Source organism: Talpa europaea (genome assembly GCF_964194135.1).
Source record: "Talpa europaea genome assembly, chromosome: 7".
Classification (NCBI taxonomy): Eukaryota; Metazoa; Chordata; class Mammalia; order Eulipotyphla; family Talpidae; genus Talpa; species Talpa europaea.
Window position 1 is genome coordinate 65,053,304 of NC_140074.1, and position 13,458 is coordinate 65,066,761.

The 13,458-nt window shown below is 42.9% G+C and overlaps 1 protein-coding gene across 5 annotated transcripts in view; it reads right to left on the reverse strand.

Moving 5' to 3' along the window:
* Positions 1–13,458, reverse strand: part of TNC (tenascin C) — a gene marked incomplete at both ends in the record, with an annotated part of 64,107 nt that overhangs the window by 20,553 nt on the left and 30,096 nt on the right. For 2 of the 5 annotated variants that reach the window (XM_084236977.1, XM_084236976.1), the window contains 2 exons: positions 4,145–4,417; positions 5,912–6,184. The exons of 2 other annotated variants lie outside the window; for them this stretch is intronic. In XM_084236977.1, coding sequence (XP_084093103.1) covers positions 4,145–4,417; positions 5,912–6,184 — 546 coding nt within the window. The remainder of the gene's footprint in view (positions 1–4,144; positions 4,418–5,911; positions 6,185–13,458) is intronic. One more of the 5 variants, XM_084236978.1, reaches the window with a different exon arrangement.

Consider the following 13,458-nt stretch of genomic DNA (forward strand, 5'->3'; position numbering starts at 1 on the left):
GTGGAGGTGAGGGATGTAAAATCCCAGCATAGAATCTGGCCCACAGCAGGAACTCAGAAAAAGTGATCATCCTCTATTTTCTTTCCTCCATGACTCTTTCCTTCCTGGGCCACCCTGGGTTTTGAAGTAGCCCTTAGGAAAACTCTAAATGAGGCAAACTGAGAAAACCAAAACCTCAGCGAGGTCTATAAATCCAGCCACTGAGGCTCTTCTGCTGTGAGCCTGATTGCTCTGGTCCCAAGGTTCACTGCTGTAGGGCCTGGCACAGTTTACCAGGGTGGCCACAGCTTTCTTCTCTAGGTGCCAGTTTTCTCATCTTCAAAATGGCAGTAGTATCTGCTCTGCCTGGGAGGACCTAAGAATGGATAGCCTCCTCTGTGACACTCTCCTGAGGGATGTGCCTGAACAAAGTGACAGCAGGGAGACACCCACGTTAGCCTCTGGGAGCGGTTAAATGGTGGTGGAATGCCAGGGTCAGCGGAGTAATATTTTTGCACAACAGAGCTTCCTAGCATGGAAGACTGTGTGTTATCTTGATGTATCTCTTTCTGTTATAAATAGGGCCTGCAAGTCTCCAGCACCACAGCAAACAAGGCAGCTGCTAGGAACCTGATGGAGGGCCTCACAAAGAAACTACATCATAGCTACCAAAAAGCTGGGGAGATACAGGAAAGGCCATTTCTCTGTCTCTTTTTCTAAGTAAACTCTTGATTTTCAATTAAAACTCTTTTAAGTAAACACCTGGCAGTGTTAAAATCTCTCAAGGAGATTAAAGGGGGCTTTTATCTCCTCTCCTAAAAAGTTACCTCTCCAAATCTGGAGCAAATGTCTTTAATTATGTGACCACCAACAATGATTTTTAAACATGTATTCTCCCTTCACATTTTTGAATGATCAATAAAAATACATGATGCCCTGTGCTACAGTAAGGAGGTAGCTCTTATCATCAGTATGGTTTCAGAAGAAGAATTTTGGTGTTAGACTGACCTGGCTTTGAATCCCATTCTGTCCTTACTGGCTACAAACACCTTGGTCCCCTAGTCCTCAGTTTTCACATCTGTGAAATAGGGTTACGTGGGGTACTTTCTGGGTCTGGCAGTGTTGTGGTGACTCAATGAGGAAAAGTGTGTCATCTGCCTGCTGCACACAACACAAAAGAAGTGCTTGGCTCTATTTGGTGCTTGTCATCTTTCTGCTTAGTGGGAGTAAGTGCTAAAAGCACAAAGCATGAAAAGCCTGGTTTAATAGAAAAGGTGGTTACAAGCATGGTGTCTGCATACACCTGCTGGTTCTGCCTCTGGACACAACTCTCTGTGGTATGATTCTAGGTGCCTCTAAGCTGGAACCCAGTGGGGGAATTGAGAGGCTATTTGGCTGGGAAGGTGGGGTAGGCTTGGAAGGGGCGGTTCTGGGAATTGGGACAAGGGCACTGACTACCTCACTAACCTCAGGAGCTGCAGGGAGCACAGGCATGTATGACTGTGGGTGCCAGTGGGGACAGGTCTAGGAAGGTCCAGGGTCCTCACTGACTATGAGATGGCCTCTAGGAACATCCAGGAGAGAATAAAAGCATCACCTTTGTGACTGGATTTTGAACCATATTCTGTCAATTCTAGGGCCCCTCAGGGTGCATGTGGCATTTAACTCCCTATAGGCCAGAGAAGTGTCTGGCAAGTCTGGCCTTTCAAAGGGGGAGGAGGTTTTAGGATATTGCAAAGAAGTGGTTCAAAGGAATGAGGAGAAGAGGATTCATTGCCCAGGTAGGACTGACAGGTAGGAGGAGCAAAAAATCCTAACCTAAGTGCTCATCAGGTGGAAACGGTCATATATTTGCATTATCTCCATGATCTATTAATCAATAAGAAACACACACACATACACACAGTGTGGAAAACAGTGTGGAAAAGTGGGTGTGCCATCCATTATGCCAAAAATTTTGAAAAATAAAGAGCATAGATTTACGTCTAGCTTTGTCTATTTGTGCAGAATATTTCTGGAACAATACAGAATGAAGTGGTGATACGGGCTTTGGATAGAACAACTGGTGGCAGCGACACAGAACAGACTTCACTGTATATCCTTTAACTTTTGAATTTTGATACAGTGATGTGTTAAAAATAAAATTTCTATTAAATACCCAAACATATTACTGCAATGGGCAAGGAAGCAATGCTAAATTCTCAACATTCACAATCTATTTAAACCTCTTTGGTCTTTGAGTAAATTCTGTTTGCCAGGTGAGGGAACTGAGCTCAGAGAAGATAGGAGACTTGCCTGATGTCACACAGCTGGTAAGAGGTAGGATTAGCCTTCAAGGACTCTGCCTGCAGGCTGCAGGCTTAACCTCTAGGCAGCACTGCTTCTAACTGCCATGTCTTAGGGCTGCAGTGGCTGCTGAGGGAGAATCATAGCTACTTCTAGATGGAAAAAGAGGGACAGGATATGCAGACAAGGGTCTACCGCAGTGTGAGGGATGGAAAAACAAAAAGGAAACCTTATGTAACTGATGAGGTGAAGGTGGGAATTAGACAGCTGTTATTCTCAAGTCACCTCTCGTGTCCTTTTTCAGTACCAGGACACAGGCATGCAGACAGACAGACAGTCACACACTCAGACACTGCTCTTTGGCTGTGAGATGCAAGGCTCCAGAAAGAGGAATCAAAGGGGACCTTTCTGAAAGATCAGTATCTGCTTTTTGTTTTCTTTTGTTTTTTGAAAAAAAAAAAAAAGCTCATGAATATTAATTGTCCTCTAGCTTTACAGATTAAGGGTCTCTAGAAAAAAAAATCTGCAAAACAAAATCAGTGATCACAAGTAAACTTTGAAAAGCAGTGTTTATAAACCAAGTTCAAAAGCAAGCTCTGCTCTGATCTGAAGCTGTTTTATAGGCAGCCACAGAGAGGAGAGAAGACCTGCCCTCTCTCCCAGGACGGGGTGTCTGTGGTAGTAAGAAACAGGGTTGTTGTTTTTTTCCTCTGCGGCAATGGCTGCTTGGATCTCAGCATTTCCTCCACATCTACAAATACTGATTAAGGGTTTACATGTGGCTTCTTGGAGCTCACTTGCTCCTGAAACTTGACATCATAAAAGTCCATCTTTGGATAAAGAGTAGAAGCTTTGTCTCATGGTATGCCCTCTGCCTGACAGAGATGATAAGTATGTGTAGCTGCTGGTCATCCAGCTGCTTCTATTTCATAGTATTAAAGTAAGTTGACTTTGGGTTCTATCCTAAATCTGTCTTGTAGGCAAAGCTCTTCACCTTTCTTTCTGGGCCTCGGAGTCTTCATGTTCAAACAGGACCCTATCACCTCTCTGGTGACTCTGTCAATCCTTCCTCTGGTCCCTTTTTGAAGGGGTTAGCTCTAGAGAGTGCCATTTCTGGATTTCCTATTTCATGAAGGAATTCATCCCATATATTACTGAACTTTCTTTTTTCCTCTAAAAAGTCATGTCAGCATTAGTAGTATTATTGTAGTCATGCTGTTAACTGTCTTTCTCTTTCAAACAACTCATATCAAAAAGGGTTTGGATTTCTCCTTCCAGTGCCTTTTAGAGTTGTTATGAATATCAAATAAAAATGAGTGAGCTTTATGAAGGGAAGATTCATCTGGCCAGCTCCCTCTTTTGCCTTTCTGATCAGAGTATTGATTATTCACACATAGTAGTTTATAACTATTACTCTTTGTGGGTTGACATAATGCTTCACCACCTTAGCCTGCATAGTCATTCAAACATTGAACCAAAGAACAAGGAAGTTTATCTCTGGATAAAATGAGAAATATGAGAAATATGGAGATTGCAAAGAGAAGAAAAGGTCTTTGGAATTTATAAAAAGGCAGTAATTATAATGATGACAACTAATGACAATAATGAAAATGTTCAGAGGCCTCATTTGCTGATCCCTTGCTGTGTGCCAAGCCCTCTGCCATGGTATTTTCATGAATTCTCTCATGCAGTCCTCACCACTCTATTAAGTAACTGACATCATACTCTTATGCATAAACATTTAGCAAATTGCTGATTTTACCATCGAGGGCCAGGCTCTGAACATAACTCGTCTGTGTCCAAAGCACACGTCATTTTCCAGCCCTGTAAGAAGACCCCAAGTCATGCCTTTTCTCTGGTCTCTGGTTATTTACGGTACCTGTTGTTGCTACAGCACTGACTGGCTGGGATCGCCTTCCATTGCTTATTCCATAGAGTTCAATTTCATATTCAGTGGCCTCTCTGAGACCTATTATATCCCTGGTACGTTCAGGGGCAAGTAGGGTTATTTCCAGTGGCTCAGACTGCTTTTTAGTATCTCTGATTTTGAGAACAAAACTGTCGAAGACCCCTTCATCAGCTGTCCAGGACAGACGGAAACTGTCTGGGGTGGCATCTGAAACCAGAAGGTTGTCAACTTCTGGCTCGGCTTCTAGAGTGGAAGAGAATGGTGGAAGGAGGAGAAAAAACATCATTTTACCGGCCAGTACAATCTTCTCTCCAGTGGGGGTATCAATATGCAGTGATGCCCCAGCTCTCAGAGATAGAAGTGTCCTGAGATAGCAAAAATAAATTATTCAATTTGAACAAGCTTAGGAGTTTAAGGAGAGGGAAAGATGGAGTTGACACGTTCAGTAAAAGTCAAGTAGATGCTTGCATCTATGAGTTTTGTCTACATGTAATTCTATAAATCCACATCTGGATTCAGCATTGGCCCCTCCCATGCATTATTAAACAAGTTCAAAGTCAATCACTTGTTTACATTTGCTCTCTGTCTTCCAGTGGCTGAGTGCCATTCACTGTGAGACCTTTTCCTTTTCTTTTTGAAAAGACAAATAAACCAACATTAATGATCTGTAGAGCTGCCCACAATGATATTTCCCTTGATTATATTTCCCTTGATGCTGGACAAGTTGGCTTTTAAAATTTTATAAACTTTATGATATCTTTGATTGTTTTCCTTAGAGAAGTTTTATAAAAGAAGGCTCCTACTCTGAACTTGCTTAATGGTTTTTAAACCACTAGGTAAGCGTTCTGTTGGCAAAACTGAGGCTGACCCAAATATTATATTGGATAGACTTAACTAGACAAAACTCAATGTCAAGATAAATTTACAACTGAGTTTCCCAAAGTATACTCAGAGCAAACTAGTCCTGCTCGAACCGCTTCCTTAAAAGGTACCCATTGTCAAACTGCTTAGGGAAATCCCTTTTGGAGAGACATTGGGATGTTCTAGATGCAAAGCCTTGTGGTCAAAAGACCCACTGTGGAACTCTGTTTACGTTGGTGTTTCTAAAACTTATTTGCTAATGGAATATATCTTCAAAGTAGGACCTTTGAACATCCTGTAGCACTAGTACTCTCTAGAAAGACTTTGGGAAACACAGATTTTTTTACTGTTATAAGTTGTTAATTGCTAGGAATTATTAGTCTTAAGAAAATTATGGATTTAGTCTGTGTTGAAGAAACTCTGTGATATTAGTGTTTACCAACACACACATTCACAGTTGAGGAGATCATCTGATAAGTGTCAAAACAACAGATGGCAAAAGTAAATAAGTTCTTGAAATATACTCATTGGCATATTTCTTTTGAGAAGGCTGAAATGTAACTGGGAACCAGGCAGGATAAACACAAGGGAGGGTGATGCGAGTCAATACCCAAGAGCTCTGGATAAGGCATGATCTAAGGATTCGGGATACCAAGTGGAAGCATTTCGACCTTCTCGTTTCTGGAGTGGGAGAAGGGGGTAATCATTAGAGACATTAAGACAAAAAAGAATGTGGGGGCCCATAAAAGACAAGCCACATCTATGGATTAAGTAAGGAACATGGACAAGGATGTTAAAACCATGTTGATCGAGTAGATGGAATACATGGGAGGGGAACCAAGAAGAGGAGAAAATTGCTCACTTGAATTAAAATACCTGTAACAATCTCAGCACTCAAGGGCTTGGTTTGGTGCCCTTGGGTGAAGCCAGAGACCATAACCTCATAACCAATGCCAGTTATGAGGCCTCTGAGCTCCAGCTTCCTCTGGGTTCCTGAAAGTGTGAATTCCTGGGGGTCCAGCAGCTTCCCAGAATCCACCACCGTTACTAGGAAGCTGTCAAAGGCATTCTCCGATGCCATCCAGGAAACTGTGAACCCGTAGGGATTAATGTCGGAAATGGTTAGGTTTTCCAGAAGGGGCAGAGCCTCTGAAAGAAGGGAGGGATGAAAATAACTCAGGTTAGCAGCACTGACTCTGCTGGGATCGCACGAACGCCATGAATACTGACAGATACCCAATCAATCATTAAATGGCATATGCTTAGGAAATGAACATTTAGTAAGAGCCCATTGAGTGCCAGATGTTTCTCTTATCGAGCCTATGAGATAGCTATTATTCCTATCACACAGTAAGAAAGTTGACTTCCAAAGAAGCTGGTTATCTTGGTCAAGATCACAAAGCTAGTGTGTGACAGAGCAAGGTTTTTAGTTGGGTCTGACGCCAATGCCATGAACTTTCCCCCGAACATTGGATGGCCTGGGCCTGGGTGGGACCCCTTTCTCGAATTCCCACTGGCTGCTGGTCTTGCAGAAAATTGGCTTTTGGCTTTTTCTCTTCTTCCTTTTTTTTTTTTTTTTTCAAATATATATCCTTTTTTCTCATACATTTCTATTCTTTTAAAATTCACATATGCAGGGCCTCCCTAGTGGTGCAGGGCTTGAAGTCCCAGCACTGTAAGCCACTGCGGCCTGAGTTTGATCCCTGGCCAGGGAGCTGACCCACAAGGCCCAGCAGACCTCTCCTGTCTCGCCTAGCTGCTCCCCTCAGCAGTATATATCAGTAGATCGGTGTGTTCTGCTCCCCACTCTGTCTCTGGTGAATCCTCTCACCCCATGCATTTCTGGCCTGCACCCCAGTTCTTGTATACATAAATAAATAGAAAAGAAATTAAAAAAAAAAGTAATATTCACATTTTGAATCAAGTCAATTAGGCCAGTTAGTGACATCCATCCTCAAAGAGTGAGGCAAAGGGAAAATGTAAGAATTTTCACGTGTCAAAATTCACAATTTACAGTTATGGCCCACTAAGGAGTACTAAGATCTGCTGATTCCTTTTAGCGGCTTATTTTCCTGGATAAAGTTAGGAGGTAAAGACATGTGTGGATCTTCAGTAAATTTCATCATCGTTTGTTCATTCAGTCACCCAACATTTGTATCCTCTGCACTCTTATTTCTTATGTGCCACTGGGTCTTTGCACTCATTGACATTTCCAAAAGGAGTGAACTAAGTCTCTACCAATACTTTCCAACTGAGAAGACATCACATCCATTATCCTATCTAATCCTCTTAGCGACACTATAAGGCAGATAACATCCACCACCATGACATCTATGGACACAGAGGTCAATAACTAATAGAGGATCACAATCTAGGAGGTGGCTAAGCTAGGATTCAATGCAGGTCACCTGATGCCAATTTAAATGTTCTTTTTGCCTCCTAAGCCATTGTCTACTTGGTCAACTCCATCAGTGCTGGCAAGTCTGAGGCATAAGCTGCGTTAGTGGCAAAGGTCCAGCGCCTCCCTCTAGGAAAACAAAACACAGTAATGGTGACCGTATTTATTTTTTATTAGTGTTGACATGGGGAGTTCATTCCATGGCCAAGGTTGCTTTAGCTACATCTAGTTTAGAGCCTTCTTTTCCACTGCAGCTACGTGGAAACTTTCAAAGACTTTAACACTAATACCCAGAGGCTAATCCAGGGGATGTAAAGAAAACTGTTTAAAAAAGAAGTGTTTGGTGACTACATGAGCAAATGAATGGCTATCCTCATCCTCTAAGCAGAGATTTAAATTTTGTTGTGGCTTGCACTTCCTGTGCTTATTTGGAAGGCTTGGTGTTTATTCTGAGGCATTTTTTTTTCAAACCAAGGAAAGCTCTCCTCCAGATCAGAACTCTATCAAAGGCAAAGATGAAATCACATATCCTGTGCAAACATGCTTCTTTGTCTGCAACACAAGGATCTCAAATTCTATTGCTGAATTTTGTTTAGATAAGGCCTGCCTTTGATAGCTGACCTCACATCTCCTCACCATCAAAGCCACAAATTCTATTGAAAAGGAGGGCTTTCAGGCTAATTAGTCAATCATGGGTCTGTTGTTTATAGTCTATCACATTCATTTTTTTTCATTAATATGCTTCTTTTAAAGTGCAGTCCTTTCACATCAAGGATTAGCTGAGACAATACTGTAACTGGATCCAGGACTCCCATGATCAGTTCTCCCAGCCTCCTTTTCTTCTCTCTGTTCTATGGGAGGTCCTGCAAGAGGCTACAAGTCAGGGCCCAGTGGGGTCTGCGCCTGGCCATCCCCCGTCTCTCCATCCCTCCTCTCTCAGGCAGTGAAGTTCCATTGGCCTGGCTTCTCCCTCTGCTCCACCCACCAAGGAACTACCACTTTCTGTATTTTGGACTTGAAGGATCAACTTCACATTAGATAACTGGACAATAAAATGTAACCACGATTGCATGAGGCCTATGGTTTCTATCCAGGCTTGTTGCTTCTTTTTAAGAACACCAGTGTCCTCATAGTTGGGAGAGAGCAGATTCTCTAAAATATCAACTGGAGGCCAGGCAGTTAAATGTCATTATATCTGTTTAATCCCTGAGACAAAACTGCAGCAAGTATTTTGGGGCATCATCTCTTCGAAAAGAAGTTTGGATTCAGAGAAATTAAAATCCAGCTAAAAAGATGTGGGTGAGGCTCAGAAACCACATAGATCTGATCCCCAAATCCTGACTTTTCTAGCACACCAGGCAGCCTCCAATAAAATATTCAATTGAACTTATTAACATCTTGTTCACAGCAATTTAGACCGTGGGAGAGAAAGATCTGGTTTAATGTGAAAATCAGATGGCAAAGTTGATGTCCTGAAAACTGTCATTAGTAGAAGTCAAGAGACTTCTAAAACTTTTCTGAGGTTTTTCAGGATAGGGATTTAGTTAATTGATGCCACTTGCAGACTTTGCCATTGATGTAGGATAATGGCAGGAAGAAAATAGAAAACTGCTTCTTTATATAAGTGAAGGACAAGTTAGAAGTCAAGTTTAATGAATGGGTGAGGCTTAATTAAATGGGCTTTATCTGCTATCCTAGGTTGGACTTCATTCCTCTGTTGTCGATGTCAATTTTAAGAAACATTTTTTGAGAAAAAGAGATAAATTATTCCATTTCTGGGGTAGGTAGTTTGTGAACTTCCTTCCATTGCATGCTTTATAAAGAAATTCCTAGCCGTAGGCTTTTATTTGGAACTTACTCTTCATCTAGACTCTCCAAACCATGGATCTGACTGCCTATAATGACTGGGCACAGTGATCTGGACAACTTCATGCAGCCATGGAGTACCTGGCTCCATGCCCCAGAATGCTTTGCAATAGTAATGTCTCCCTTCTGTCTTCCAAGTTGACATATGCACTGAAGACTCTATTTTGGGTTGAATTTCCCTGTAGAATGTCTGTCACCTTTCCCCTCCCCCCTTCTCAGAGTTCTAAACAACAAGGAGAACCTCTGAAGGAATACCTGTCATGACAAAGGCAGTGAGGGGTCTCGTGGGGTCCCCAGCCCAAGTCGTCCCTGCCACGCTAACATCATAGCCCGTGTTCTCCACCAAGCCTGTCATGTGAGCATGCTGTGTGTCTCCTGGGCCCGTGAGTTGCTGGGACCCATGCAGCGAGTGAGCATTGCTCACACTGATAACAATCTTTGCAAAAGGCCCAGCTCGGTGGGTCCATGACACGTTGAAGCTGTCAGGAGTAATATTGCTAAGGATTAGAGTGCCCAACTGTGGCTCTGGTTCTGAGGAGAAGGAACATGGGCAGAGAGAAAGAGACATCATTACAGGAAGCAGGGGATTTCTAGGTAGCCATAGAACATGAGAGTATCCAACCCTTTAAATATTTGCAGAAAGGTAGAGTAGTAGGCACTGTTCACACCTGCATTGATGACGATGCTAGAGAATACATTGGTTTCTCTGCAGGCGTGGGTTTGCTTCTTTTAAAATCTAGAACCTGGGCCTCCCATGGTGGTGCAGGAGGTTGAGCGCCACACTGTGAAGCTGTCCGCAGCCTCTGCAGCACCGGTTCAATCCCGGCCGACCAGCGAGGGTCCCACATGGCGCGGCAGAACTCTCCTGTCATGCCTGCTGCTCCCCTCAGCAGTGTATTTGGTCAGTCTTCCTGTTCTGTTCCCCGCTCTGTCTCTGGTGAATCCTCTCACCCTCCCACGTATCTGGCCTGTACCCCATTCTTGTGTAAATGAGTAAATAAATCTTTAAAATAAAATAAAATAAAATAAAATCTAGAACCCACATATGAAGAACAGTGAACAAGCCATTAGAGCAGTAGATAGGATGAAGGAAAAGGTTGTCAAAGGTTTATAATGGAGCACTGGCTCTGTAAGATGTTCCAAGAAAACACAACTTTCTGATGAAGTATGTACTGTAAACACTGAGAATTATATCCACCCTGGAGACTCACAAAGCACGCAAGCACTTGAAAGGTTGAAATGCTGCCTCTGTAAAGAGAGACACTTAATTTGGCTTAGCCCAGCATCTTCTTAACTTTGGATCCACGGGTACCCTTTCTGGGGAATATTCTTTGAACATCTCAAGGAGCTGGTGTTCCACTGAACACGGCTTCAAAAATGCTACCCTGGAGTTTTTTATTTAGTCATCTTCTGAATAATTTGGCTTGTATAACTGAAAGGCTAATCTCCATTCAAGAGAAATTCTCTGTAGTATATAGAAACTCAATGAATGCACCCTAGGAAAATATTCTAGGAAAATATTTAGGAATGACCTTTTTTCTGATTAGCAAATTCATTTCTGGGATGATTTGGAAAGATGGATGGCTGTACTGAGGTTAAGTATCTCTTGTTCCTTCAGATCTAGAGAGTCAGTTATGAGGGCAACTCATTTGTAATGTTATTTTTTTCCCCTGTCAGATTATTTAATCATGTACTACTTGTGCCCCTTCATACATAGTGCCATGCTTCCCTTCAAAAAAAGAGTTCCTGGAGAATTAAAAGAATTCAAATAGCTCAAGATCTCTGAATCAAAGATACTCATTGATAGAGAGATTCCTCCGGTACTTCAAAACACATGTAATGTTAATTTTTAACTACACAACTAGTTTCAACTGGAATGCTTATGGGCTGGCTTCCTAAATGTGCATTTTTCCCCCCAAACCCGGACTCGCCTCCTTCCTTCTCTAACACAAACATTACTCACATTAACATAACTTTAACCCAGGCTATACTTTAGAGAGAGGCACCAGTCCCAGAAGATTGAGATATTAAGGTCAGGACTTTGAATTGGGAGGAAGCAGACTATTTCTTCCAAGGACCTGGGAGCTGTTTTGCTGAAGTTCTAGAATTTGGAGGAAAGAAGGGGCACATTTGGACAAACTTTAACTGGATGATTTCTGAGCATAAAACTCCATGCAAGGACACAAAGGATCTGGCTCAGAAGCAGAATAAAGTCATCAGTCATGACATGGGCTCTCCCTCTTAACGATAGTTTGAAAAGCTAATGATGCTAGAATTTTCAGCCACAGCATTGGCTCAACCACACCAAAGGTAGGATCCTCCAAATGGGAATCTTTATGGCCCTTCCCCATATTTTCCTGTGGAAGCAATCGCCTAAACTAGGCATGAATGTAAGGACTCTCCTCATGCTGTCAGAGACGGCAGTGACCACACATTTCATGCAGAAAGAGACCTAGTGTCTCAAGGTGAGCTTCACCTCAAGCTGTCTGGGAAAGGGCGCAACCAAGCTAGACAGTGAGATGCAAGGGAAAAAAACCCAGAAAGAGAAGGGTAGGTAGGAGGCAGGCAGTCCATGCGAGCTGGGGAATTTTGTTCTCAACACTTGCAACCATTTGAAACAATACATTGTCATGCTGTCTGCTTCCAAGGAAGATGCACATTTTCAGAAACTGAATGCTCACGACATGCACCAAAATTCAGAGAAGATGATGGCCAAAAGAAGACTCTGGCACTGGAGGCCTAACATGCTTGAGAGAGTCGATATGAAAAAACACATCTTTTTGGGGAATGCAGGCAGTAAATGAAAGTCTCAAAAACAAGACAAGACCACTGGGGCCTCTCATGTGGGTCTTGGGGTGTGCTTTAGGGTCTTTTCTCTGCATGCTGGTGGCACTGCTATGTAAAATCTCCATGGAGAGAAAAAGAATGTAGATCATTCTGACCAAGGAACCAGAACGGCATGCACCCACCTATTTGAGTATCGCGCAGGCAAACTGTGATTAGAGAGACCACAGGCAGATGATAATCGGTGGAACTGGAATAGATTATTCAAGATCAGACAAAAGAATTGTTTAGAAATTCGACCAAAGCATGTCAGGTTAAGTCCTTACAAACAAATATAACAATTCCAGATGTGAGTGTCTATTTCGGAAAAAGAGGTTCACACAGAAGGCCCATCATTTGGGGTAAGAATTTTTTTTTCAAACGTTAAAGTTCTGACTGGGTGACTCCAATATGAGAAGGATTGGGAGGAAGCAGGAGGATGAGAAATGGGGAATGGGTGATTCTCTGGACTGCTCTCCTGAGGATGTTCAAAAGAAGAGTGAACACATAATGGGAAATACCTGTGGTTGCTTGGACCATGAGGGTCTGAGCAGGCTGCCCGCTCAGTAGCCCATGGAGGTGGGCAGTGTAATTAGAAGAAGCTTTGAGGTTGGTGATGACAAAGCTGCGAGACACTGCAGGCACGGCATGCACCACCGTGCCCAGGAGGTGGTCTGAATTCCTAACTTCTACAAGAAAGCTATCAAAGGTGGATGGCTGAGCTCTCCATGAGATGGACACACTGCCCCAGGTCGCATTTGAGACAGTAAGATGGCTAAGGACAGGCTCAGCTACTAAAGCAAGAAGAAAAAATATGAAAATGTGTCAATTACAAAACAACACCATTAGAGCGCCAACATCAAAACACGTAAGACTAAATCCATAAAGTTTTAGACTTTACCCTCTGGCAAGGGAATTTGTCCTCGGCTGAAAGCCAGATTGAACTGGGAGAAACAATCCTACATGGTGGCCTGGTTTTTGTCCCTGGGTCTCATCACACTTGAATATGGTAGAGATGAGAACTGACTACTGCTGTCCCCTACCTCTTCTGTGGGCCATCCTGAGAGCAATGTGTCTCATGGAGCAGGGCCAGACTGTTCCTCAGCTGTGAGCAACTTGAGTGAGAGATCATTTTGATGCTACAGTGGCGGCCCTTTTCCTGGACCCCCAACACTACAAGAAAATGGGGTCCCACTTTGTGAAAGACAAGAAGAAATTCTCCTATTTTGCTCCACCCACTTTTTCCCTTTAGTTTGTCTTACTTTACCTGTCAAGGGAAGGCATTGCCTAAACTGTGCTAAGGATGCTGTTTTGAATGGACAGAGGTCTCCTTCCC